Below are 25,482 nucleotides of genomic sequence, written 5' to 3' on the forward strand. Positions count from 1 at the left end.
CATCTGCACGACTTTTGCGAATTATAGAAGCACGAATTTGTGCTTTTGGGAATTACAATTTTTGGAAGATAAGTGTTAGCACCAACTTTGAAATTAAACCTCCTATACCTTTGAGAGCTTCTTCGGCCTCTGTAATATTCTAATGGTATATTTTAAAACTCTGAAACGTAGAGACAGAATCAAGAGAATCTGAGAGGAGGTGCCGTCAGGCCGCTGGGTTTGGAGATGGCGGCTGGGCCCCCAGGTCTACCCTGGATGCCTTCTGGACCACCTGTCACATCGCTGTCCTTTGTTCGCTCTTTCCAGGCCATGCTGGTTCCCGGGTCAGGGCCTTTCTCGTTACCTTTTCTTTGAAGGCGTTTCCTTCTGTTCTCGTATGGCTGGTTCCTTCACACCACGCAAACGTCAGGTCAAGTGTCCCCTCCCCAAAGGTCATCCAAAGTGGCGGTCCTTCCACCCAGGCATCCCCTCTGTCAGGACTTGATTGCTTGTGTCTTACGACATTTGGCTCTGCTGGCTTTGTCCAGTTTGCATGTTCATTTTGTCTCCCCACCAGTATTTAAACTCCATGAGAGGCAGGAAAGATTTCTGCTTGCTTAACACCCTGTCCCCCAGTTCCTAGGCAGTGGAGCCCTGACACACAGTGGGTGCTCTAAATATCTGTCGCACGAGTTAGTAAATGAACATCCTTGGGGGCAATCAGGAAGTCCTTTTTCTCTTAGTCTGCATTTCAACTCTTATTCCTTTGACAGCTTTGCCACTTGCAAAATGACTATGTTAGGTATACCAAACATGAGATAATAATAGGGTCTGGAACTGAAATGAATTTTGAGGTCATTGTAGATTTCGTATCCGGTCGTAAGCAGTAACACAGGAAGATCCTGTGTATCTCTGGCCCGTTTCCCCGGGGCTAACGCTATGGGAAACTTGAGCACAGCCTCACAGCCAGGATGCTGGCACTGGCCTGGTGAAGGGACAGACTGGCTCCAGCATGTTGCTGGCCTTTCCTCAAGGTGGCATCATGAGCATGTGAGGTATTCACAGAGCCTTCCACTGCCCTGAGTGATGATAGCCCCGAGATTTAATGAACAATTCTTTGTACCTAAAACAAAAATAAAACAACCCCCCCAAAAAAACAACCGAAAAAAAATCCCAGAAAACAACCCCCAGACGCATTTATCTGAAATGCAGTTAATCTGAAAATAATTCTTCGCCCGACTACTTAAAAATGTTCTTTTAATTATGTCAGGTCGTGTGTTATTCTCTATCAGGTAGTTTCCATCTAAAAGCATGAATTCTTTTTTTAATGTTTATTTTTGAGAGCAACACAGAGTGCGAGTCGGGGAGGGGCAGGGAGAGAGGGAGACACAGAATCCGAAGCGGGCTCCAGGCTCCGAGCTGTCCGCACAGAGCCCGACGCAGGGCTCGAACTCACGAACCGTGAGATCCTGACCTGAGCTGAAGTCGGACGCTTGACCGACTGAGCCACCCAGGCGCCCCTAAAAGCATGAATTCTGATATTAGAAGTGATTCGTATGGAGAAGGGAAAAGACTTCATCCCCTCCCCCCCCCACCCCATTTCCCTCACACACACTTGCACTTGGGCAAGTGGGGCCCTACTGGATATGCCTCCACTTGCTCTCGTCTCCCTTGTGGGGTGGCCAGGTAGAGAATGTCCCCAGCGAGACCGCAGCCACGCGCCCTGGTTTCCAGGCGGAGGTGTCTGTTTCCCCCCGGGGACCTGAGTGCTGTCTGGCTGTGGGATTCACCAGGACGAGGTCCTGACGTTGCGGAGCTCACAGCGAGGCCTTCTGACCGCCACCCCCAAGAGCCTTCTGAAATGCTTGCCTTCCCTCGGAGAACTGATGCCAGAGCTTGCCACTAGGTGGCAGAATCAGACTGTGTTAATCTTGACCTCTTTTGCTCCATTACACTTTCTCTCGGTGTCCTTAAAACTGGCAAGGCCGGACTTTGAAAAAGCGGTTTCGAATATCTGACCTTGGAATGATGGATGTGAGAACTTCTTTTTGACTTGCCAGTGTCCGTTCCCGTTCACGGCCAGCCAATGCCGGTGTCCTCTTTGGCGTGGGCTGTCCTCACAGCCAGTCACACAGTTTTGTGAGATCTCCCTTTGCAGATGCTCCCCCACCCCGCCCCTGCTTCCCCTGATGATACTGTGGCACTTCCCCCCCCATGAGGGTGCCAGCTCTATCTCCTGGACCATTCGTCTCCAGGTCCTACGACCATCTAGCACATTTGCTGACGGCACTGGCCTCTTGCCCTTTCTTCCGGCCTTTTATCCTTCCCTTCTGTCTTGCTAGGTTAGCTTTGTTAATCTTCCTTTTTTCAAATTCCCTTCCGCGGAGTCTCCATTTCTGGAAGGATGAAGGTCCAGCTCTTCAGACGATGCCTTTCACAGTTGGCCCCGAACCTGCCTTTCTGGTTGTCTCTCGTTTCTGAGCACGAATCTTCCAGTGAGATCTGTTTACTGTCCTTTGAATAGGCCTTGACTTCTCCTGCATGCGTGGTCAGCCGGTTTCCCTGATCGGACCAATCTCCCTGCCCCTCCCTTTCTTCCCTGCGGTCAGACTCAACCTGGACTGAATAACTCTTTACTAGCCTATTGTCTACCCCTCTAAATTCCTATGGCAGCTGTGCATTTTGTTCATGAATCATTCATTCATGGTTATCATGCATTTCATTCAGTCAGTCAGCGTGTATTAATGAGTATCTGTTGTGGGCCAGACATCGTTCTGGATGCTGGGGATGCGCACTGAACAGAGAGACACCATTTCCTCCCTCATGCTCAGAAAAACAATAAATAAGAGACAGAAGTGAAAATAGAGGGTAGGTCAGATGGTGATAAGTGCAGGGAGAAAAAGCATAGGGGAAGTTGGGGGTTTGGAGCAGAGGTAAAGAAGGCTTCCCTGAGAAGGTAACATCCGGGTAAGAAGGGAGGGATGTCTGGAGCCTTGCGAGGATCTGAAAGAACATTCCAGGCAAAGGAAACAGCGAATGAGATGGGCCTGTGCCTGGTACGTATGTTCCAGGAACACTGAGGAGCGGAGGGAGTGAGGAGAGCCACGTAGCACGAGGTCAGCGAGACGATGGCAGGTAGTCACCGGGGTCCGTGGGCCGGACAGAGCTGTGGCTTCTACCCCGAGAGACGGGAAAGCCAGCGGAGACCATTAATCTGAGGAGCGGCGGCCTGGCAGATGCTTTCCGACGATCACCCTGGCTGCTGAGGCGGGAACAGGCTTCGGGGAGGTGCTCGCATGCCCTAAGTGAGGTGGGGGGTTGATGGAACAGAGTGTGAGCAGTGGTTGAACTCAGGATGGTTCTAAAGACAGACTGGAAGACTTTGCTGGTGGCTCAGATACGACATGGGAAGGAAGGAGCAGCTCCAAGGGGGCTGAAGCTGTGTCTGCGCCTCCGGGACAGGAGAGCTGTGCGGCGTGAAACCTCAGAACCTCTGTGCTTTGGACAACAGTTAATTTCCCCGCACGAAATCCCCACTGTGTTGGCCGTGGCTCCCCTCCACGCTGTCCTTCTCCCACATCCGCCTGGGCTGACGGAGCCACCTCTGCCTGACTGTTGACAGTCACTGTGGCGGCGGGCAGAGGCCAGGGCACGCTGTTTCTGGAAGCTTCCATCCAGAATGACACGTTTCACTCCTGCTTCTGCTTCATTGCTCGAAGCAGATCCTACAGCTGTGTCTGGGTTCAGCAGGACAGGGTTATGGAACCCTCGGGAGGGCACCGAATATTGGGGAACAGTGATCCAGTCTTCTGCTGGTGGCACCGAGGCGTTGGGCCCAGGCAACTCAAATAAAGATGGGAAGACGGGGAGGAGCAGAGCTCAGTTGGGACATGGGCTGGAGATGGAGACATCGGAGCAGCTGGGGGAGATGGGGCTGCGGGAGGGTCAGGGCTACAGAGATGAATTTCAGAATCGCCAACGGGAGACTGGATTGGAGCTGGGGTGGGGTGGGGGGAGCATAGAGAAACGGGCAAGTCTGGCAACTGAGTCCTTAGGTGTTCCAGTATTTGGTTTCTTTTCTTTTTTCTTTCCTTTTTTTCTTTTCCTCCCTCCCCTCTCCCTTCCTTCCTTCCTTCCTCCTTTTTTTCTTTTCTGTTTTCTTTTCCTTTCTCTTTTCTTTTCTTTCTAGACAGAGACAACACGAGTAGGGGAGGGGCAGAGAAAGAGAGGGAGAGGAATCCCAAGCAGGCTCCGGCTCAGTGCAGAGCCCAGCACAGAGCTTGAACCCACAAACCGTGAGATCGTGACCTGAGCCGAAATCAAAAGTCAGATGCTTAACCGACTGAGCCGCCCAGACGCCCCTGGGATCTTGTTCCTCACGTTCCATGTTTGCTGAGCTGCTGTGTCAAATATTTGCTTATTGACTGATAACGAAAATACGGGCGTGCGTTATGCTTTCCGCTAGATTGTTTTGTCTGTTTAGGTACCGCGCCTGGGCCGTGGGAAGTTGTGCTTCTCCCACAGGCTTGCTGCGCGGCCTCTGCTAGTCCCCCCCGCGGCTGGGCTGCGGTCCTTGTGGAGTACGGCCGCCGGCAGCGGTGTCCCTGGGGCCCTGTGTGTGTCAGGTGCTCTCCTTGGGGTCCTCTCGATGGAAGCGAGAGCCTCCAGCCTTCCATTAATGTGCTCAGTAACTTCTGCTTTCAGAACAGTTGTGTAATTTCTCTTTCCAGGGGTTACGAAGGAGCTGCTCGCTTCAGGGCAACCTTACGATATTTGGCAACATTGGGTTTTATCGGGGGCACTTTTGGCTTCATTTTGGCTCAACTATGTTGAGTCTTTGACCCTTGACATCGAATTCCACTGAAGCTGGGATATTATATTCAATTTGAGCTCCTAAAGGTCTTTTCATGTGCCACAAAGCCAGGGTTCATTTTCTGATTCACGTACCTATAGATATGGCTTTACGCTCACCTAATGACAAAATCCACTTAACTCTTGAGACCATGTGCCAGCCTGATACATTTTAGGTGGTGACGATGATGATCTTTGGACCATGTGGTTTTTCTGAATATTTACCTTGGTTTTAGAGGTTTCACTTTGATGGCAAATATAGTTATACTGACTTTCAACCCTCCTGTTTTCTTGGATTCGTAATTCAGATTTTTTTTATTAAACACATTTTTTTTGACGTTTATTTATTTTTGAGAGAAACATGGAGCGTGAGCAGGGGAGGAGGGGCAGAGAGAGGGAGACACAGAATCCGGAGCAGGATCCAGGCTCTGAGCTGTGAGCACGGGGCTCGAGCTCACGGACCGCGAGATCACGACCTGAGCCGAAGTCGGATGCTTCACCGACTGAGCCACCCGGGTCCTCCCCTCCAATGTTTTTTTCTTAATGCTGTTGGTATCATTTCTTCACTGTCTTCCTTATCGTTTCTTCTTTGTTGATGTGTATCAGTCACCCCTTGCTGTGTAACGAACCGCCCCCAAACTTAGTAGTTGTGCTTAAAGCAAAAAAATCATGTGTTTGCTCCCGATTCTACGATTTGGGCAGGGTGGGGAAGGATGGATGCATGACCTGTCCTTTGCCCTCAGGGCCCTCGCGGTCTAGCCTCGGAGACTGACCACAACCAAGACGGGGTCGTAGTAGAAGCAGCCCGCGTTCACAGAGCACTTCCGCTTGCTTTTTTAGGGACTCTCAGAGCGTGCCGATTCGATCACCTGGTATCATCATGACGCGTGTCTCCTCTCATCTAGGGGATATGCGACAAAGCATGTTGTGGAGGGTCTGGAACCATGCACGCTGTACAGATTTCGGCTGAAGGTCACCAGCCCCTCTGGAGAATATGAGTACAGCCCGGTGGTCTCGGTATCTACGACCAGTGAGTACACGCACGCGGAACTCATTTGCCTAAAAGTCAGCGAAGACGATAGGCGGTGTGGAGGGAAAAAGATCCCGCCTGTTGCCCGGCCTTCCTGGAAACAGACACGGGTCCGCTTTCGAACACTGGGATGACATTGTTTATGGGCCGGGCCTGGCCGGCGCGTTGAGGGAAGTCTCCTTGTGCTTTAACAAAAGGGGAGAACCGTGCTGGGGCCGGCACCGCCCTGTGAGTGCACATTCAGTACAAAAGGGTGGGGTCCCCTGTCTTGGGAAATGGGCCGCAGGGGTGTGGGCCGAGGGCCGCAGGGGTGTGGGCCGAGAAACAGGCTGCCTGTTTGGGTGTCTTCGGCGGAGGAGGTCTCCAAAGCGGTTTGTCCGTTTTGGACAATTTCAGTTCTGTGTCTTGACACACACATCTGATTTCCGGCGATGCTGTGAGTGAGGAAAACTGAAGAGCGTGGCTTCCACAGGTGGGGCGGGTTGTGCCGCCTGTGACCAGTGCGTCCTTTCCCCAGGTCACGTTTGAGGGTGTGAATATTTTCTGTGATCGGTGATTTTTTTTTTTTTTATTATGAATGAATGAGTGAAGGAATGATTTTTAAATTTATTTTGAGAGAGAGCGAGTGAGGGAGGGGAAGAGTGAGAGGGAGGGAAAGAATCCCAAGTGGGCTCTGCTCTGTTAGCGCAGAGCCCCACACGGGGCCCAAACTCACAAACCACGGGATCGTGACCTGAGCCGAAGTCAAGGGTCGGAGGCTTAACCGACTGAGCCACCCAGGCGCCCCTCTGTGATTGCCACTTTAAAACGTTTTAAAGATGTGTGTGTGGTAAAGATTAAAATGGTCAGGAATGTTCTTCGTGGCCTGCTCGCTGAAAACACACATCTTTTTTGAGTTGCACAAAGAAAATCTTCCTCTTGTGAGTAAAGGTAATTTAAATGTATTCACTTAGAGAGCATGAGCAGGGAGGGGCAGGGAGAGAGGGAGAGAGAGAGAGAGAGAGAATGAACCCCAAGCAGGCTCCATGCTGTCAGCACAGAGCCTGATGTGGGGCTTGAACTCATAGGCTGGTGAGATCATGACCTGAACTGAAATCAAGAGCCAGATGCTTAACTGACCCACCCAGGTGCCCCTCGTAAAAGTTAGTTTAAAGTTTTAGTGAATATTGCATTTGGCATGTTTGTGTACACGCACACACACGTACGTATATATTATATATATATCGTATCATATGTATATATGATTCAGGTTGTGAGCCTCTAAGACCTTCATTTGCAAACAAGGCACTGGGGAGTTGGGTCTTAGCTTGGCAAACTGAGAATTCAGCGGCAGCCGTGAGTCCTGTACCTCCCCCAAGGTGCTCCGCTCATTGCGAAGGCACAGAATTTCAGAGCAGACTTTGGAAGGGAAATGGTCAGTTACAGGGACACAGGTCCGGAAAGAGGGCTCGTCCTTAACGTGGTGGCCACGAAAGCATTTTCTTCATATGGGGGTCAGGTTGCTCCTGGAGCTTTTAGGGGAAAGAAAGGAGGCAGAGCGTGGCCTCCGCAGGCACGGGGAAGGGAGGAGCAGGGACGGGGGGAAGGTTAGCCAAGGAACCTGCTGTTTGAATAGAGTCTCTGTAGGGGATGCTGGGCCAGCATGCTCCCCACCGTCCTCTCTCCCCAGCCACCCACAGGCCACCCCCACACCCCACTGCCTTCGCCCCTTCTCTCTGGAGCGTTCCCACCTTGGAGCCCCCCGTTCCCGGCACCCCTTCCCCTCCTGCCTGCTGAGCCCGCTCCACAGGTAGAGCCTGGGTGGTTCCTCGTGCTCCACACCGTCTGCCATGTGCCTCTCTCAGCACACAGCTTCGTCTCACCGCTTCTGATAACACTCTGCATCTTATTTTATGTATTTTTCATCCTCTTTGTCTCCCACCAACTTGTGTGCTTCTGAAAGGAGGCTGGGATGGGACGGTCATCTAGCATGTAGAGGCCCATCGCGCATAGTGAATTTTTTTAAATGTTTTTACTTATTTTTGAGACAGAGGAAGACAGAGCGTGAGCAGGGGAGGGGCAGAGAGAGGGAGACACAGAATCTGAAACAGGCCCCAGGCTCCGAGCCGTCAGCACAGAGCCCGACGCGGGGCTCAAACTCATGGACCGCGAGATCGTGACCCAAGCTGAAGTTGGACGCTTAACCGACTGAGTGCCCCCCATCTAGCATGTTCAAAGTACCACCTGGAATCTTAGAAGTCCTGTCTACCCATCCAGCATGTAGAAGTCCACAACAAATGGGTGGATGGGCGGGGGGTGGAAAGGCCCAGAGGCAGGATTAGGATGAGGAGAAACACTAATTGTCTCAGTTCACACTCACGTCTCTCGGGAGATGGGCGTGTTTCCCCCCTGGCTGGGGCGAGTCCACGTGAACCGGCAAGGTGAGGGTGAACAGGACGCAGGACCCGCCACGGTGAACCTCGGGTGGCACTGGCATCTTTCGTCATACCACGTCAGAGTCAGGGCAGGGGCTTCTGGGCCTTGTGGCCAGAATTGACGGGGTGTTTGGGTACCATTGGGAGCTCTTTAGGAAGGGCAGAAACCTTAGTCCCTTTCAGCTGACGGGGATTGTGCCGCCTTCTCGCCAAGCTGGCTCCCGAGAGGCGGCCACGGAGAGCTGGTCCAGTAGTCCGGGGCATCCGTCGCTGCGGTCCGTGGCTTCCATGGGTCATTAGACAAGACCTGCTGCGGGGACCAGGCGTGACGGAGATGTGGTTCCTGGTGATGACCGGGGTACTGGGGCTTGCGGAGCACTCCTCTGTCAGGTCACAGCGCAGTGCTGCGGCCCAGATGCAGCCTCAGGGGCTCTCCTGGGTGACGAGGGTCAGGTACCGTCTTCCTGCAGGCTGCTGCTCTCCTGCTATTATTATATTTATAACACCCACAGCAGACTCCCTCAAGGAGGGCAGATCATACTAAACAAAGAATTACAAATGTGAATATTCTACAAAACCAGTAAAAATGATTCTGTGGGCTGATCATTTGCATTTAGCTTGAAAGTGTTTTAATGAGTCACAAAAGCATGTACTTTGTTTGAATAAAGGATGCTCAGCTTTTTTTTTTTTTTTTTTTTTTTGAATTCCAGGTAAAGTACACGAGACTCTTGCTTAAATGAGGCATGCAGTTTTAATCAGTTGGGCCCTTAAAAAGAGAAAAACAGCTGCTGCTTGCTAATTGGCAAATATCTCCTCCAATGAGCTCATCATTTATTCACTGCTTCTAATAGAGACTTAAATTCCACCAAGAAAGTTTTTCCCCCGTTGTGATATCTGCTGGCATACGTGTGGCCGAATGACCCTTTTACAGAACAGGGCGATGGCTTTCTGCCTTCTCCTCCTGGGTGGCCCCTCATGTGGTCCTGCCTGATGAGTTCTGTCCAGCGTAGGTGAGCATTCCCGGACATCCTCCCCACGGGCAGTATCCATTCTGTGTCTGTGTGTTTGTCATTGCAACACTCGGGGTAAACATTAGCTAAACAAGCCCACAGAGGCAAAGCCCGCCTTCTTTATAGTCAATTGCACTTGACTGATGGCAGTCCCTTGGGCCAGGCCCACAATGTCTTAAAGGATTCAAGGGTAGGAGGAGTGGAGATAGAACTGCTCTGCACTGTGAACATGAGCCTTTTCATTTCTGTTTGTCTGTCAAGTTCGCATAAACCGGGACTGTTCCAAATTCCTTGGTTGATTCACGTCTGGTGCGAACCCTCAGAACCTCTTTGCCTTCCTGGCAGTTTTCTGAGACGGGTTAATGAGTTAAGGCTGCGGATCATAGTTTTTTATGCCCCGAATGATGGTTCTTGCTTCCTTTTGCTGAATGAAACTCAGCAAGGAATGATGAACAATTATGCTGTGTTCCTTCTCTTCCATGAGACGTCCTTTTGTTTTCAGATCAAGTTACGAGGGCACTGGCTACCTCTTGCAGAAGCTGGACTAGGCGATACGTTCATTTAAATTATGTGCTACTCTCAAAATACTCCAGTCTTGGCTGCACGCAGCACTCAAGCTTCTAAGCCCAAAATGAGCTTCTTCCGTTTCCCGATATTTGCACGCTGCGGGGCTTTGTGGGTAGGACGCACCAGGGGGTGGCCCCTACTGGGACAGCTGTACAGGTCATGTCAGATGATGCGGATTGGAGGCCGTCGGTGCATAAATATGCTGGGATACCGCGAGTGCTTTTAGAGCTTTCTTTAAAATCTCAAGAAGTTAGCACTTTTCTGGAGCGTTTTAGTCTCTGGCATTCCCTTTCATCGAACACTTTGTGAGGGGGATCCTAGTTGTTTATTTAAGAAGTCTGCTTATATTCAAGATTTAATACGATTGGAAGCATGCGATGGCTTGGTCAGCTACCTCCCACCCGAGGAAGGAGCGTGGCCTTGTGAAAAGACTCGTTTTGAGGTCCGATGTTGCCCACTCCTACCTGCTGGACCTTGGACAACTCGCTCAGCCTTCCCGGCTCTCCATTTTGTGTTCTGAAGAAGAGTCTAGGAAGCCTTGTGTCGAGTCCTAGGTAGAGCTTACTCAATAGGATTTGAGTTAGGGTGCCATATTCTAAAAGTTAGTAGGACTAGGATGAGCTTCCTGTGTTCTTCTGGATGAGTCTATGCAAATTGCTTGTTTTTGTATTTTTAGTGGGGATTGAAGTTTGAGAGTCACAGGAGGGGGGCTATTTGGTGGGGTAGCAGACGCACAGTTGCCCTCCTGCTCTTCTCCTATCTGAAGAAGAAAGGGAAACCTTCCATGGATTTGTCTACTCAAGTATGGATGGGTCACCTAATAGATCACTTGCAGTCCATATTACTCTAGCCCAGAGTTTCTCAACATTGGCACTGTTGACATTTGGGGGCTGGATCGTTCTCGTCCTATGTGCTGTAGGATGTTGGTCGGCATTCCTGGCCTCTACCCAACAGATGTGACAACAAAAAAACATCTCCAGACTTTGCCGAATGCCCTCTGGGGGCATGGGGAGGGTGTACAAAACCCTGCTCCCTTCCCTAGCCCCCAGGTGGAACCCCCAGGCTAGCCATGATCTTCCTGGGAAGGCCCGGGGACAGCGGTGGGTCCTGTCCCTTGACATTTTATCATGATACTTTTATTTGAAGCTTTTGGCCTAAAAATATGTGCGGAATGATGAAAAGGAAGTACAATGTGGCTAAAAAAATCTTTAGGAGATTGGCAAGCTCTAGCAGACAAAATTGTTATTTCAAAACGGTTTTAACTTGGCTTAACTTTATTTTTACCAGAAGAAAGGGTATCAGTTAAAAGGTCACTCTGATAGCGATCCCTACATTCTTCTGTCCCCGGTTTCCCAGCGAAAATCCTCCAAGGAAACCGGTAGGAAAGTGGCTCCAGTGCCCAGGAGCTGACATCCCACAGAGTTTTTCTACCATAAGGAGCAGGAGCAGGGAGTTTTACTTCCCACCGGGCAGCGATGCGCAGGGGGCCTCTGCAGAGAGGGCGGTGAGGTGGTGGGTGGGCCCCAGGAAGCAGTCTGGGGTGCAGTGTTAGGGGGTGGGTGTTTTAGGGTTTAGGATACTAAAGGGAGGGGAATGTGCTTGTCTTGTTCTCTCTGGCCAGTGTCAAGACCGGACGTGTGAGTTACTTAATGAACGTTTGTTGAACGAATGAATGAGACCTTTGAGCTGCCGGAACTGGGGATTATCAACTCGGTGCCCATCTGGGTCAGGTGCTAAGTGCGTGTAGGGGGCTGGGCGTAGGCAGAAGAGCATGGTGGGGCTGTGCCGCATAAGGGCAGCCGCCACGGCCTGATGCCACCAGCTCGACCACAGACCCGTGTTGGATATTAACCAGGTGCCAGGTGCTGTTCTGAGTGCCTCCCTTGTGTCTCATTGAAGCGTAAGTGTTCACACAATCAGGACGTCCATGTGAAACAAGTCAAGTCGTGGAACAAATGCCTTGAAAGATGGGCTTCCCTCACCTGGTCCTTTTTCCTCCCACTCTGCTCATTTCTGAACTTCAAGCCTTTTCTCCTCTCTGAGGAGTTCCTGTTCTCCAGCACAGACGGACGCCCTCCCTTCTGCCCCACTTCCCGTTGTGCCTTGAGTATTTTGCAGAACCCTCTTCCTCGCTCTTCTCCACTTGGCAGGCTCTCCCCCACAATAGGGCTTTCTCACGGCGGTCCCCCTCTGTGAATGAGCCCTTCCTGCCCCCGGAAGCTCGGGAGAGACCAGGCCAACCTGAATGTTACATTCTTGGGAAGAACTGAACTTTAGGATTTCAAGTATCAAAGCAATTTAAAGCAGATTTTTTTTAAAGGTTTTATTTTTTAAAATTTATTTTTGAGAGAGAGAGAGAGAGAGAGAGAGAGAGACAGACAGACAACATGGGAGGGGCAGAGAGAGAGAGAGGGAGAGAGAATCCCAAGCAGGCTCCGCCCTGTTAGCGTAGAGTCCGACGTGAGGCTTGAACTCCCGAATCGTGAGATCATGACCTGAGCTAAACCCAAGAGTCGAACGCTTAACCGACGCAGCCACCCAGGCGCCCCTATATCGAAGCAATTTATTTTTATTGTTTCTTCAAGCAGTTTAGTGACTCTTTGGCAAACAAGACCATATTGTGACGATAGTGGGGCTTTTCTTGGCTCATAAGAGGCATGTATTAAGTCTTAGGAAATCTGAAAGGATTATTTTCACATATCAAAACCACACTCACAAAGTAATACTCTTATAACTCGAGACTATCCCAGGTCCTTAGGACCATCTAAATGTTCTTAATCTATGGAAACAAGGTCTTTTTCAGTAAAAGAAGTTCAATAGGAAACCGAAGATCTCCTTAACGGAATAGCCAAGTGCCTTCTTGGAGGTGAACGTGTGAGCATCCACTCCAGTCCACTGGGTGGGGGGCGGGGGGGGGGGAGGTAGCCAGGATGAGTTTTCTTTCTGTGATTTTGGATGACTGCTTTCCATCTTCTTTGTTCAGGAGAACCCATAAGTAATGAGCACTTCCATCGAGCTGTCAGTGTGAATGATGAAGATTTGCTGGTTCGAATACTTCAAGGAGGGTGAGGGAAATCTGCCTTAAATTTTTTTTTTAAATTTTTAATGCCCAGCAAGTGCGTAAAATCACACTTACTTCCCCCAGATTTTCCATGCCTTCGACACTGCTCCAAAATTGATCTCCGGTGACTAGTGTGAGTTCAGCATAGTGAATAAAGATGACCTTTATGCCCCGTGTAAATCCTATATTTTATAATTATCTAATGAAAATTGAAGATGAAAATGAGAAGTCTGGGTGTCCTGTGTTCTTTCCCAGAAATAATTTCTGACTCTGGCTTCTCTGCCATCGCGTTTAGGCACCTTTCACCCCCAAGGTGCCCATATTTATCTAATTCCTGATGAAATTAAGGAATCATGACATCAGCTGTTTCTTATTCAAACGTTGGTAAAACGCTCAAAGAAAGGTAGCAAACACAGTGGCTACCGATGGGACATTTGAGGCTGCCTCCTAATGCAAAGGGGACAATGTGACTTAGATTCTTTTTGAATATCAATAGTTTGGAGTGTGTGAGAAGACAGGTCATTTGCGAGTAGGGCTCTTAAGTTGGAGAAGAGAGGCATCCCACAAAAAGCCAAGGCTTCTAAACTGGTAGAGTTTAAGAGCTCTGCTTTCCTCCTCCAGTGGCAGCGTTTCGTGTCCGTTAGGTGAGATGGGAAATGCATGTCTCCCCCAGTGTATGCTCGTGGTGGACCAGTGTCTGAACCGAAGACCGTGTCCCCTGCTGTAGGCGGGGGAGGTACTCCTCACAGAGAGTTCCATCTGGGGGCATCATGGTTCTGAGTTGAAGGGACTGCTTAGTCTAAGTGAAATCACAACACTTTTCTCTCCTTGTGCCTTTGAATCCTTTTAAAGGACTAGGCAGGGCAGTGGAAGACCACAGAAACTTAATGGCCCAGAAGAAATTGGAATTCTTGGGAAAATGCATCATTGTAGCCACCTGTGCCCCGCGCGAGACATCAGCGGTGACTCTCCGGGGAGCCATGCCAAGCACGTTAATCTCTCTTCTCCGTGTTTTTCCCAAGAAACGTTAAGGTGGATGTTCCCAATAAGTTTGGCTTTACCGCCCTGATGGTCGCTGCCCAGAAAGGATATACCAGGTGGGGCTCCTCCTTTCGTATCTCTGAGTGGTTGAACCTTTGTCTTTCCCCAAGGGCTCCGGTCAGAATATGGGCGGGGAGGGAACAGAGCATGCAGGAACCCCACTCCTTCTCCCTTTCCAAAACTGTGCCGTGTAAGGGCGGAACAAAAACTAAGCTGTGTTTTTTTCCTTTTTTAACTTATTTTTTTCTTCTTTTTTTAATGTGTTTTTTTATGTCTTTATGTGTTTTTTCTTTTTGTTTATTTTTGAGAGGGGGAGCATGTGTGTGAGCGAGTGGGGGAGGGGCAGTGAGAGAGAGAGAGGGACGGAGGGAGAGAGAGAGAGAGAGGTGGGGACAGAGGATCCGAAGCAGGCTCTGCGCTGACAGCAGAGAGTCCGATGTGGGGCTCGAACTCACAAACTGTGAGATCATGACCTGAGCCGAAGTCAGATGCTCAACCAACCGAGTCACCCAGGCGCCCCTCAGCCGTCTTAATCACGAAGTTCTACAACAAGCAGGAGGCCATGTAAAAATGTATAAATCCTATGGTGAGGAAGAGAGGTAGCCACTTAATTGTATTTTGTAATATATTTTATATGTCCCAGGAAAACTGGTTATTGGAATTTGAATTTCTTTAGAAAAAAATAGAGCGGAAGGGATATTGATTCTGGAAAACAAACTTTCCTGATAGGTTGCTAAGATATAATTTTCACTGACACACTCCATTATCTCTATCCCACGCAGAAGCATAGATACGAATAGCTTATTTTTCAATCATGTTTATATTGAACTACTTAAGTGCCCATTTTGAAAAAAAAGACCTATATTTTATCAAATGCTGCCGTTCGAAAATCTATTTAAAAGGGTCATGAAAGTGACAGTGGATTAGTTTGATAGTACAATGTGTTTCATGTGATATACTTTGTTTCCGATGAATAATTCATGTGAGGGATAGACTCCCCCTCCCCCTTTTTTGGTGTTGAAGGGGTAGTTTTCTGGTTTAAAAACCTCCTGCCTTTGAAGCCAGCTGGCCTCTGAAGATAGAGAAGAAAGTATGGAGACGGGTCTTGAATGTAGTGCTGTTTATGGTTAGTGCATCGTTGTGGGTTCCTACCCATCAAAGCTACGGATCTAGTGACATTCAAATTTGTCTCCTTTAGGCTTGTGAAAATCCTCGTTTCTAATGGCACGGATGTGAATCTGAAGAACGGGAGTGGCAAGGACAGGTAGGTGGCTAACGTGCCCTGAAATGTCCCCCGACTTGTGTGACTAGGCTTGTGCCCAGTGGGTTTTTGATCCAACCCAAATATTTGATGCAGCTTCTTTTGACAGGACTGTATCCCAACCGAAAGATTCGATGACAAAGGCTGGCTTGTTCATTTGTATACTCACTCCTTCGTTCAGCAGGGTGTTTATGGGCCACAAATTATAACGCACGTACCCTCAGTCAAAGATACGACCCAAGAACTTTGTGCGGTAAAAGCTCGGGGTGCAGTGTGGGAGAAGTTTTCGAAAAGATCGTGCAACTTGGCAACCTATATTTAGAGAGATAAAAGAACGTTCTACAAGGACTTAAAAATAATCACTGTTCTAGCGATTAGGTTTAATTAACTGATTAATTCTAAGCAACCAGTATTTGTTGGGTAGAACGGCGTGGAAAACGCAAGGGCTTTGCTCAAGGAGCTTAGAGTCACATCAGAGTGCAGCTCAAAGGTGTGTGCCCTACAGACTAGTGTCTAAGGGTGGCTACAAAACACTGGTCACCTTTGGTGAGCCACAAGGGAAAAATAGCAATTCCTAAGCTCAGAAAGCCTAACCCACTACAGGCTATGAACACACACAGTAATGGATTTTAAGGAATGCTTAAAACAATCCCTTAAAAATTTAAAAAGTTTTCTGAGTAACCCTTGGGTTAATTTGGAATTAAGCCTTCAACTCAAGAAGTTTGAAAAAGAATAATACCAACTTAAAGAAAATACGGACCTTGAGAGGTAGGAAAGAGGAAAGAAAAGGAGAAGTTGATTAGAAAACTGAAGGATTGTTTGGGGCACCTGGGTGGCTCAGTCACTTGAGCGTCTGTCTGATTCTTGGTTTCGGCTCAGGTCGTGATCCCAGGCTCATGAGGTTGAGCCCTGCATCGGGCTCTGCGTTGAGTGTGGAGCCTGCTTAAGATTCTCCCTCTCCCTCTCCCTCTCCCTCCCCTGCTTGTGCTTTCTCTCTAAAAAATAAAGTTTAAAAAAAAAGAAAATAGAAAGATCATTGAATAACGTAAGAGCAAAAAAACGCAAGCTACTGCATAAAAAAAGCTACACAAGAAAATGGACCAATTTATTACAAATCTAAGAAAAATTAGAATTTTGAAATGGTACATAGCCATCGTTAGAAGATCTTTTGGAAATTTAAGAAGAATAAATAGAATTTTGGAAGGGTCCATAATAGTGGCGATAGAGGAAATCTCCATGTAAAAAGAAAATGGTGCACTTGTGTCTATGGCAGTAGATTTGAAAATTTCATTGAAACTATCTTTTCGATGATACCTTTTCTGAGAAAATTTACATGCCCAAAACCAACCCAAGGCGCAGAAAATCTGCAACAACCAATATCCATGGAAGACATGAGAGAATTATTAAAGGATTACCTCCAGCACAGGTTCTGTGGCTTGACGGTTCTACCCATAAGCTTGCTCAGATTTTAGGTACCGATGACTTTGAACTTTTCCAGAGCAGAGAGGAAGTTGGAAAGTTACAGAGGATAACCTGACTGCTAAAGTTTGATACAAAGAAAGCTGCTCATGTGTTGATATGTACACAGGTATTGATGTCGCTTCCATCCCAACTCAGAGGATCATGCAGGAGGGTAAGGAGGTCTAGATTAGGAAATTTCTTAATATAATGCTTCCTGTTAGTAGACCAAAGGTGAAAACCTGTGTATGTGTAGACACAAAACAAAAATTTGGTGCAACTCGGCCCCTTTAGTAGTTAAAGTATCTTCGTCTTTAAAGTGCAGGATGCTGGGGCGCCTGGGTGGCGCAGTCGGTTAAGCGTCCGACTTCAGCTCAGGTCACGATCTCGCGGTCCGTGAGTTCAAGCCCCACGTCGGGCTCTGGGCTGATGGCTTGGAGCCTGGAGCCTGCTTCCGGTTCTGTGTCTCCCTCTCTCTCTGCCCCTCCCCCGTTCATGCTCTGTCTCTCTCTGTCTCAAAAATAAATAAGCGTTAAAAAAAAAAATTAAAGTGCAGGATGCTTTCAGTCCTGTCATAGCATCTGGTGCATGAGAGGACCTGCCTCTGCTGATGAAGTGAATCCTTTGATTCCATCACACCAAGTTGTGTATCGTGGAAGACGGTCAGCCGGTATCCTTCTCAGTGTTGACAGATTCCTTTTAAAAATTAGTAGTGAAGCCCACGAGAGTGGGTGAGAGCCAGATAGCTTGATGTCAAATCCAGATTCCTCTATGTTCGGGGCGGAGGACGTTGAGCAGGTTACTTAACCTCTCTGACCTCAATTTCCCCGTCTACAAGATAAGGGTAACAGAAGTACTTCGAGAATTGTGAGCCCTTAACAAGTCAATATATGAAATGCATAGAACGGTGCTTTGGCATCTGGTAACTGCACGTTGTATGTTATTTCGTGATCGGTATTCTGGAACACCGATCAGTCTGGCGAGATATGAAATGGAGTAAGAGTCCTGCACCTTCCTTGCAGTCCCCAAGAGAATCAGCTTTCAAATACTTGGACTTGATAAGGAGGTTCGGTAAAGGGGCCAGCTACAAGATAAAGGAAGAAATCGTCTTAAATAACAGCAATAACCAGTTAATAAATATAATGAGGGAAGCAAAATAGAATAAAAATATCTAAGGAAAGTGAGAAATTTGTATTCAAAGCCTTTAAAAAGTACTGAGAGATCTAAAAGTTTAAAAAACAGGGACATATTCCATACGCTAGAATGGCAAGACTGAATCCTGTAAAATTTTCAGTTTTTCCCAGATTAATAATATATTGACCCAGTATAGCCTCACAAGGAATTATTCTTGGGAGCCCATCAAAATGGTTTTGTGATTCACCTGGAAGAACGAAGGGATGACAACAGCTATTAGCTTTGTTGGAGAGAAGTGTGGAAAGACTTTGGACAGTTATTAAAATGCCTTATAAAGTTATAGTAATTAATGTAGTGTGATCCTGGCATAAATAATTGGAAACAAAGATCTATAGTGTGAAATAGAAATAGGTCCCCATGGATGTAAGAAGTTTATGATGATGGGGGCAACACAGCCTAATGAGGAATATGTTAGAAAAAGCTATTTGAAGAAAAATTAAATTCTGGCCTTATATAGCCATGCACCCAAATAAATTCCAGATGAATTAAGAATTAAATGTAAAGGGCACCTGGGTGGCTCAGTTGGTTAAGCGTCTGACTTTGGCTCAGGTCATGATCTCACCGTTCGTGGATTCGAGCCCCGCATCGGGCTCTGTGCTGACAGCTCAGAGCCTGGAACCTGCTTTGGATTCTGTGTCTCCTTCTCTCTGCCCCTCCCCTGCTTGCACTCTGTCTCCCTCTCTTTCTCTCTCTCTCAAAAATGAATAAACATTAAAAAAAAATAATTAAAAAAGAATTAAATGTAAAAAACAGAACCATAGAAAACACAGTATATATCTATCTGATCTTGCAATGGGAAAGGCAAAATCATAGATATAAGTCCCTAGGGAGAAGATTAAAAGCACCTAACACATTTAAAAAAAAGCTTAATTACAAAGTTAAGGATAGTCTGGGGGAAAGATTTGCAAATACATTATAGAGAAATGACTGGCATCTTTAATCCGGAGAAGATCCACATACAACCCCCCCCCCCCAAAGATACATAGTAGAAAAGAACAGTTTACACAAAACGACAATTCATAGCAGAAAATATTAAAAAGCTAACATGCAGAACTGCTAGTAATAAAAATTACAAGCGTATTGTCATGTTGTTAATTAAAAAATGATAGTAGGGGCACCTGGGTGGCTCAGTCGGTTGAGCTCAGGCCTCAGCTCAGGTCATGATCTCGTGGTCCGTGGGTTCGCGCCCCACATGGGGCTCACTGCCGTCAGCCTGTCCGTGCAGAGCCTGCTTTGGATCCTCTGTCCCCCCTCTCACTGCCCCTCCGCTGCTTATGTGCACACGTGTGCTCTCTCTCTCTCGGTCTCTCAAAAGATAAAACATTAAACAAATGTTAGTAGTGCTGGTGTAGGTGAATTAAATGGGCTCGTGTTACTCGGATGCAGTTGACCAAAGTGTAAGTTGATGCACTCTCTGTGGAAAGCAATGCATCTAAAGGGAGCCCGAAACAGCTGCATGAAGCATTGGCGGTCTACGTACTTGCAAGCACCGCGCGCCTTGGGCAGGTCAAGGGCCCGCTGGCTCTCTTCCGGGAGTCTCCGAGAAGTGAAGGCCTGCATCAGGATACAGAAGTGTGGACGTCTGGTTCCAGCCCAGCCTAGGCTTGGGTCTCAGAGCTGGACATTGTCTTTATCACTCAGAGACTTTGTAGAACTGCCCTCTTGGGAAGACCTTCCTCCCCCCCAGCCCCCGCTCAACTCCTTATTTTGAAAAGTTCAAACATTTAGCGAAGTTGCAAGAACAGTGCGAATGAATTTCTACATACTCACCACCTGGGTTTGGCAGTTGTTGATTCTTAGCCGTATTTGCTTCCCTGTCTACGCTTTTAGTAGCTTTTAACTATTTCGAGGCTGGTAGGCACCATAACCCTCTACCCCTCAATGTTTCAGTTGCCTAAAAACCAGGCCGTCGACCTGCATAACCTAAGACACTTCACACGAATTCCTCGACATCGCTGATGCTCCCGTCACTTATTCAGGTCTCCTCACTTGCCCTCCGAAAGGTCACCATGGCTTTATTGGGGAGGGGGCTATGGGGCAAGACCATGATCCAACTAAGGCTCATACATGACATCTGGTTGTCCTATCTGCTTAATCTCTTTTATTCTAGACTGGTCCTCCGTCCATGTTTTTTCTGGTTTAAATATTTTATTTTTCTCCCAGCAATGACATTTTGACCAGTTATCCTATAGAATGCTCTCTGTTCTTGAGTTGCCTAGTTGTCTCCTATGTGTGGAGGCAGCGTTCACCTTGTTCATTTGTCCCTTTATTGCCAATGAAGTTAAAATTAGGTTTAAAGGCTTGATGAGGTGCAGGTTAACTTTCAGAGCTAGTGTTGTGACTATCCATCAGGAAGTCATGTTGGCCCACAGTTGGTGATTCTGGGTTTGCTCATTTGGTTCAAGTGTAATGACTAAACCTCTTCTTTGTAAAAATGTGGTTTCCCACTGAAATCAGCAAATTATCGACGGGCTGATCATTCGGCATGGCATGAGTGTCCTGTGCTCCCTTAACCTTTTACCCAATAATTTTGCCATCCACTGATGGTCCTTGCCCAAATCAGTTATTTAATTTGGAGTTGCAAAAATGTGACTTCCTAATTCTGTAATTCCTTCCATGTTGATTAGCTGGCAGGCTTCTATGAAAAAGGGCTTTCCCTCATCAACTGAGGATAGTCTACATTTCATTCTACAAAGGCAGACTAAATGTTTAATTGTTTTCTTTAAATACCAATATTTAGAGTATGGAATTGGCCAAATAGCCATCTTCAATAATGTCAAAGGAGTTATTTTCTCCCCTCTATTTTTTTTGAATATCTTCATGGACTCATGGATATTTTTAAATCCAATGTCTTACTCAGTTACAGTGATACTTTATTTTTTTGTAATTGCAATATAATTCACACACTCCTTTAAAATTTGGCACTTAAAGAACATATTAACAAAGTTGTGCAACCCCTGCCACTGTATAATTCTAGAACATTGTCAATCAGCCCAGAAAGAAGCCCTCTACTCCTTGGCAGTCCCTCCCCACTTCTTCTCCCCCAGCCCCTGGAAACAGCTAATGTTCCGGTTCTATCCCTGTGGGTTTGCCTGTTCTGGGCATTTCACGTAAATGGAATCATAAAATATGCCTTTTGTGTCCAACTTCTTTAGTGCAACGTCTGAAGGCTTTTTTGTATCGTGACACTTACATCAGTATTTTCCTTCTTTAGGCACAAACAATATTCCGTTGCACAGATCTGCCACCTTTTATTTATCCATTCATCAGTTGATGGACACAACATTTCACGTGAATAACCTTCGGGGCTCTTCTACTCACGTTAGGATTTCTTGGTTTAAGCCGCAGAGGGTGAGATGTGGACCTGAGTTTGGCAACTGCACTTACAGCTAATGCTGCTGCTTCTATCTGTTGCAGTCTGATGCTTGCGTGCTATGCGGGACACCTGGATGTGGTGAAATATCTCCGAAGACACGGTGCTTCTTGGGAGACCAGAGACCTAGGAGGCTGTACGGCTCTGCACTGGGCCGTGGATGGAGGCCACTGCAACGTGATCGAGTGGATGATAAAAGATGGCTGTGAGGTACGGGATCTTCCTTGTCAATTACACCTGTGTCCTTAAGACCTTGAAACTCTGTTCCACGGGGTTGAGGGGAAGCAGAGTCTTATGTGGATGCCCTTGATTAGTTCAACTTAGAAATGCTGCAGAAAGTTCTCCGACTTCTCGGTGAGAAGGTTCCGGAAGCCTTGGGAAAAGAGATCACCGTAGAATTGATAGGATAGTGAAGCTTCAGATTGTCATGGAGGTTTGTCTTGTGTAGGAAAAAACAAAACAAAACAACTGATGAATCCAGAGCTGGACCTGACCATGCTTCCATTTTGGTTGTTCCTTTGTTCATCCAGTCATTATCTGTTCGCTCGGTCTGTCAGCAAAACTTTACTGAGCACCTGCCACGTACCGGAGACTCTCTTAGGTGCCGTACACACAGGATGTCAAGAACCCTCACAGCCATAGGGCTCTTTGTTGCCCTTGGAATTAGACTGTCTTTATTCTTGGGTTGCTTTAAAGATTCTTCATCACAAAACTCTTCCAAAGAGCAAAGGGATCATGTCACAAACAGAGCATTTCAGCTCCTACCTTGAAGCGGGCGGGTGGGTATCCTTCTGGTATTTTCATGTTATCAGAAAGTACAAATTTGGTTTAGCAAATAGGATCGGCATTGTTTGGACTTCTGCAGCTGTTTGAAGGTCAAGAAGAAGGATTAGCTCAATCATGGTGATGGCTGATAACTTTGAGAACTTTAGCGCAAGACTGGAAAGAAGTTAAATAAAAATTTCAAGGCCCGGAAGTAAGGAATCGTGGCAAACAAATGCTGTCCTCACTGAGATTGCCAGATGGCGGAGAGCACTGAGAACTGAAACCGTTGACCTGGAAAATAAACCCAAACTGGGAAAAGTCATGTCTCTTGGAAGATGTGGGCGGATTTGTTCTAGCTTGTCCCTGAAGCGTGTTTGAGGGAAGCCCAGGCCTAATTGTGGGGTCTCACTGGCCCCTGCTGATGCCTTCAGCGGCCTGAGGAAGGGGCCCCTTGAAGGAAAAACTTCAGTCGTTAAGGTAATTCCTTTTTATTACGTTTCTTGTTATCTTTGTTTTAGAAAGCTGCACAAGAGGTCGGAAGGATTAGCCTGTGGGCCTCGGTGGCAGGGCCGGGCCCCACCCGCCTTGTGTGGTAGTGAGAACCTCAGTCTCCTCGTTTGGTTTATGATGAACTCTGCTCGTGCTTTGGTCCCAGTAAAAGTCTGTAGTTAAAAATGGAGGTTGACCTTTGCTGAAAGAAGGGCGTGTCTCCGCCATGATCCTTTAAATACTGTAGTTTTGGAAGCATAGACTTTCTGGGCTTCAGATACGAGCACACTTATTGGGGGTAAATTTTCTTTCCTTAGCGCTGGAGTTACATGAATGTGTCCACTGAAGATCTCTACGTGGCTGGCGGGGGGTGGGTAGATGATGTCAACATGAGTGCCTCCGTGTTTTTGGCAGAGGGGTCACCCATTGTTTGGGTGACTTGGCTTTAGGAGGGATCCGGGAGCCAAGCAGGGCATTGGGGCCACCCTTCTGGAATATGATGATTTTATACCAACCGTGGCTGACTTGTGTGGGGAACCATCTCCGCATTTAATGAGCCATGTGACCTCGGGAAAGGCGTTTGACTTCTCGGAGATTTGGTTTCATCATTTGTAAAGCATCAATAAAAGCACCTACCCCTAGTTCACCCTCAGAACCAAACGAGAAAATGTGGGTCAACGTTCACCCGAAGACCGCATAAAGCACGATGTAAAACAAGGCGATTATTTTATTATTTAAACATAATGGAGTCTGTTGCTCCAAGGTTATTTGTTATTTGCATGAGAAAGAGGTGCAAATCCTAATGATGTTGCAGAGGATAATCTCATACATACAAATAACCTGCAGCGTTCCCAGGACTTACTGGCAGTTTCTGGTTATGTTATTCCATTCTAGTGTTTTACTAACATCTTTGTGTAATCCTTCCGTAACACAATTAGGGGTGTTTGTGCGTGTCTGTGTACACACACACACACACACACATTTTTTTTAATGTTTATTTTTGAGGGGGGGGGAGAGGGTGGGGGAGGGGCAGAGAGAGAAGGAGACACAGAATCCGAAGCAGGCTCCAGGCTCGGAGCTGTCCGCACAGAGGTCCGTGTGGGACTCGAACTCACGGTGAGATCATGACCTGAGCCAAAAAGTCTGACGCTTAACCGACTGAACCACCCAGGCGCCCTAAGGGCGCTTCATTTTTTCTATTCCGTCTTTCAACCATTTGAACGAAATGTAGACGAAGATACCAGTGGGAGGTCCCGGGGCCTCCCCGCACCCTGTACAGGTGCCTGAACACAGCACCTCACTGCGTGTGAGTGTGCGTTCTGTGGGCACGGTCCCCTTGCTCCTCTCCGTGTCTCAGTCCTCTCCAGCTCTCCAACTCGGGGGGGGGGGGGGGGGGGGGGGTTGGGTCAGTCACCATTCCTTTGTAAGTTTCTGATGAATACCTTTAGGGAAAAGAGACTGGACTCAGGGCAGCTCTTCCTCTGGCATAAAGGTAGACGCTGCGGACACGGGCTTGGGATGGACCCCGCTCATGAGGGTGTCTGCGGTCTCAGGAAACCAGAGGGTGGCCTCTCTGCTGATCGAAGCGGGAGCGGACGTGAACATGAAGGATAAAGACGGAAAGACCCCTCTAATGGTAGGCCACCCTTCAGAAAACAGCCCGGCTTTGTGTGCGCCATTGGGAGGAGAGCCGCTTCTGTAATTAGCCAATTCTTGTGAATTCGGCCGTGCGCGAGCCCTGGGCCTTGGCTGCCTGTATGTATTCCCCACCGGCCCGTAGTGAAGGCATGACAAGGTCACTACAGTAGTTTTGCTGTCTTCCTACAACTCTTTCCTTAAGGATTACCAGCCCCAGCCCCCTGGGCCTTTGCAGGGTCCCAACAGATCTGTTAAAGCAAAGGACGTGCTGCTTTCTGTGCTGGTCCCGCCTGGCGTTTCTCTCTCGTGTCCTCTTCGTGGGGAGAAAGGCAGACTCTGCTTCCGTGTCCCTGGCGCTCAGCTTCGCCGCAAAGCCGCGGTGGCCCCGGCTGGCTCTGCCTTCCGGAGAAAGCGGCCGGCCGATTTTCCGGGCCCGCCTGCACGGGGTCCACGCTGACCGCCGGCCGCGTCCTCCGCAGGGAGGGCGGCCTCTCTCACACCCCGCTGACTTTTGTCTCTCTCAGGTGGCCGTGTTGAATAATCACGAGGAGTTAGTCCAGTTACTTCTTGACAAAGGGGCAGACGCAAGTGTAAAAAATGAGGTAAATAACTCCATCTTTATCTAAAGGCTTTCCCTGGAGGAGAAATATATACATATATACGCATATATACCTATATACGTATATACATATGTATATACGTGCACATATATATACACGTATATATGTACACGTATATACGTATATATATACACACACACACACACACATGCATACGTATAATCTTTGTTGTTTTCGCTTTCAGTTCGGCAAAGGTGTCCTAGAAATGGCCAGAGTTTTTGACAGACAGGTTGGGATGCTCTTGGTGATTTTCAAGGCTAATTTTGTGGTACTTTTAACATAAAAGAACCCGGACCCTTGGATTACCTTCATCTGTTTTTGTTTCTCTAGAACGTGGTCTCCTTATTAGAAGAAAGGAAAAGAAAACAAATGGCGAAGAAGCCCTCTGTCTGCTGAGCCGGGCCCCACTTAGCCCGATAGCCCTGGGGAAACAACGTCCCACGTTTGACTATTTGATTTTATTTCTTTGATTGGTTTGATTTTTTTTTATTTGATTATTTATTTTCGTTGAAGGTTCACCGTGACTTTTGTAACGTACAACTGTTTCCCACTTTGAAATACATCTTTTTACCTACGCACGCGGGCCTGTGGTGTCCTCACTGGGCGTCTCCGGCATGGGGATGTTTTCTTGCACTTGGGCCTTTTGGAGTGAGACACGAAACAAAATATTTATGCACTGGAGCTGCACAAACATACATGGATCTCCCACTTTCCGCTTCTGCCGCCCCCCC

At 47.8% G+C, this 25,482-nt stretch overlaps 1 protein-coding gene across 2 annotated transcripts in view; it reads left to right on the forward strand.

Moving 5' to 3' along the window:
• FANK1 (fibronectin type III and ankyrin repeat domains 1) overlaps positions 1 to 25,329 on the forward strand; it is a 101,225-nt gene extending 75,896 nt beyond the window's left edge. The window contains exons 3-11 of one of the 2 annotated variants that reach the window (XM_049646620.1): positions 5,736 to 5,860; positions 12,835 to 12,916; positions 13,935 to 14,009; positions 15,152 to 15,217; positions 21,284 to 21,449; positions 23,986 to 24,129; positions 24,656 to 24,733; positions 24,936 to 24,980; positions 25,082 to 25,329. In XM_049646620.1, the coding sequence (XP_049502577.1) occupies positions 5,736 to 5,860; positions 12,835 to 12,916; positions 13,935 to 14,009; positions 15,152 to 15,217; positions 21,284 to 21,449; positions 23,986 to 24,129; positions 24,656 to 24,733; positions 24,936 to 24,980; positions 25,082 to 25,147 (847 nt within the window). In that variant the 3' untranslated portion in view covers positions 25,148 to 25,329. The remainder of the gene's footprint in view (positions 1 to 5,735; positions 5,861 to 12,834; positions 12,917 to 13,934; positions 14,010 to 15,151; positions 15,218 to 21,283; positions 21,450 to 23,985; positions 24,130 to 24,655; positions 24,734 to 24,935; positions 24,981 to 25,081) is intronic. The other variant, XM_049646619.1, reaches the window with a different exon arrangement.
• Positions 25,330 to 25,482: the final 153 nt, after the last annotated feature.

This window comes from Panthera uncia, chromosome D2 (genome assembly GCF_023721935.1).
Source record: "Panthera uncia isolate 11264 chromosome D2, Puncia_PCG_1.0, whole genome shotgun sequence".
Lineage (NCBI taxonomy): Eukaryota > Metazoa > Chordata > Mammalia > Carnivora > Felidae > Panthera > Panthera uncia.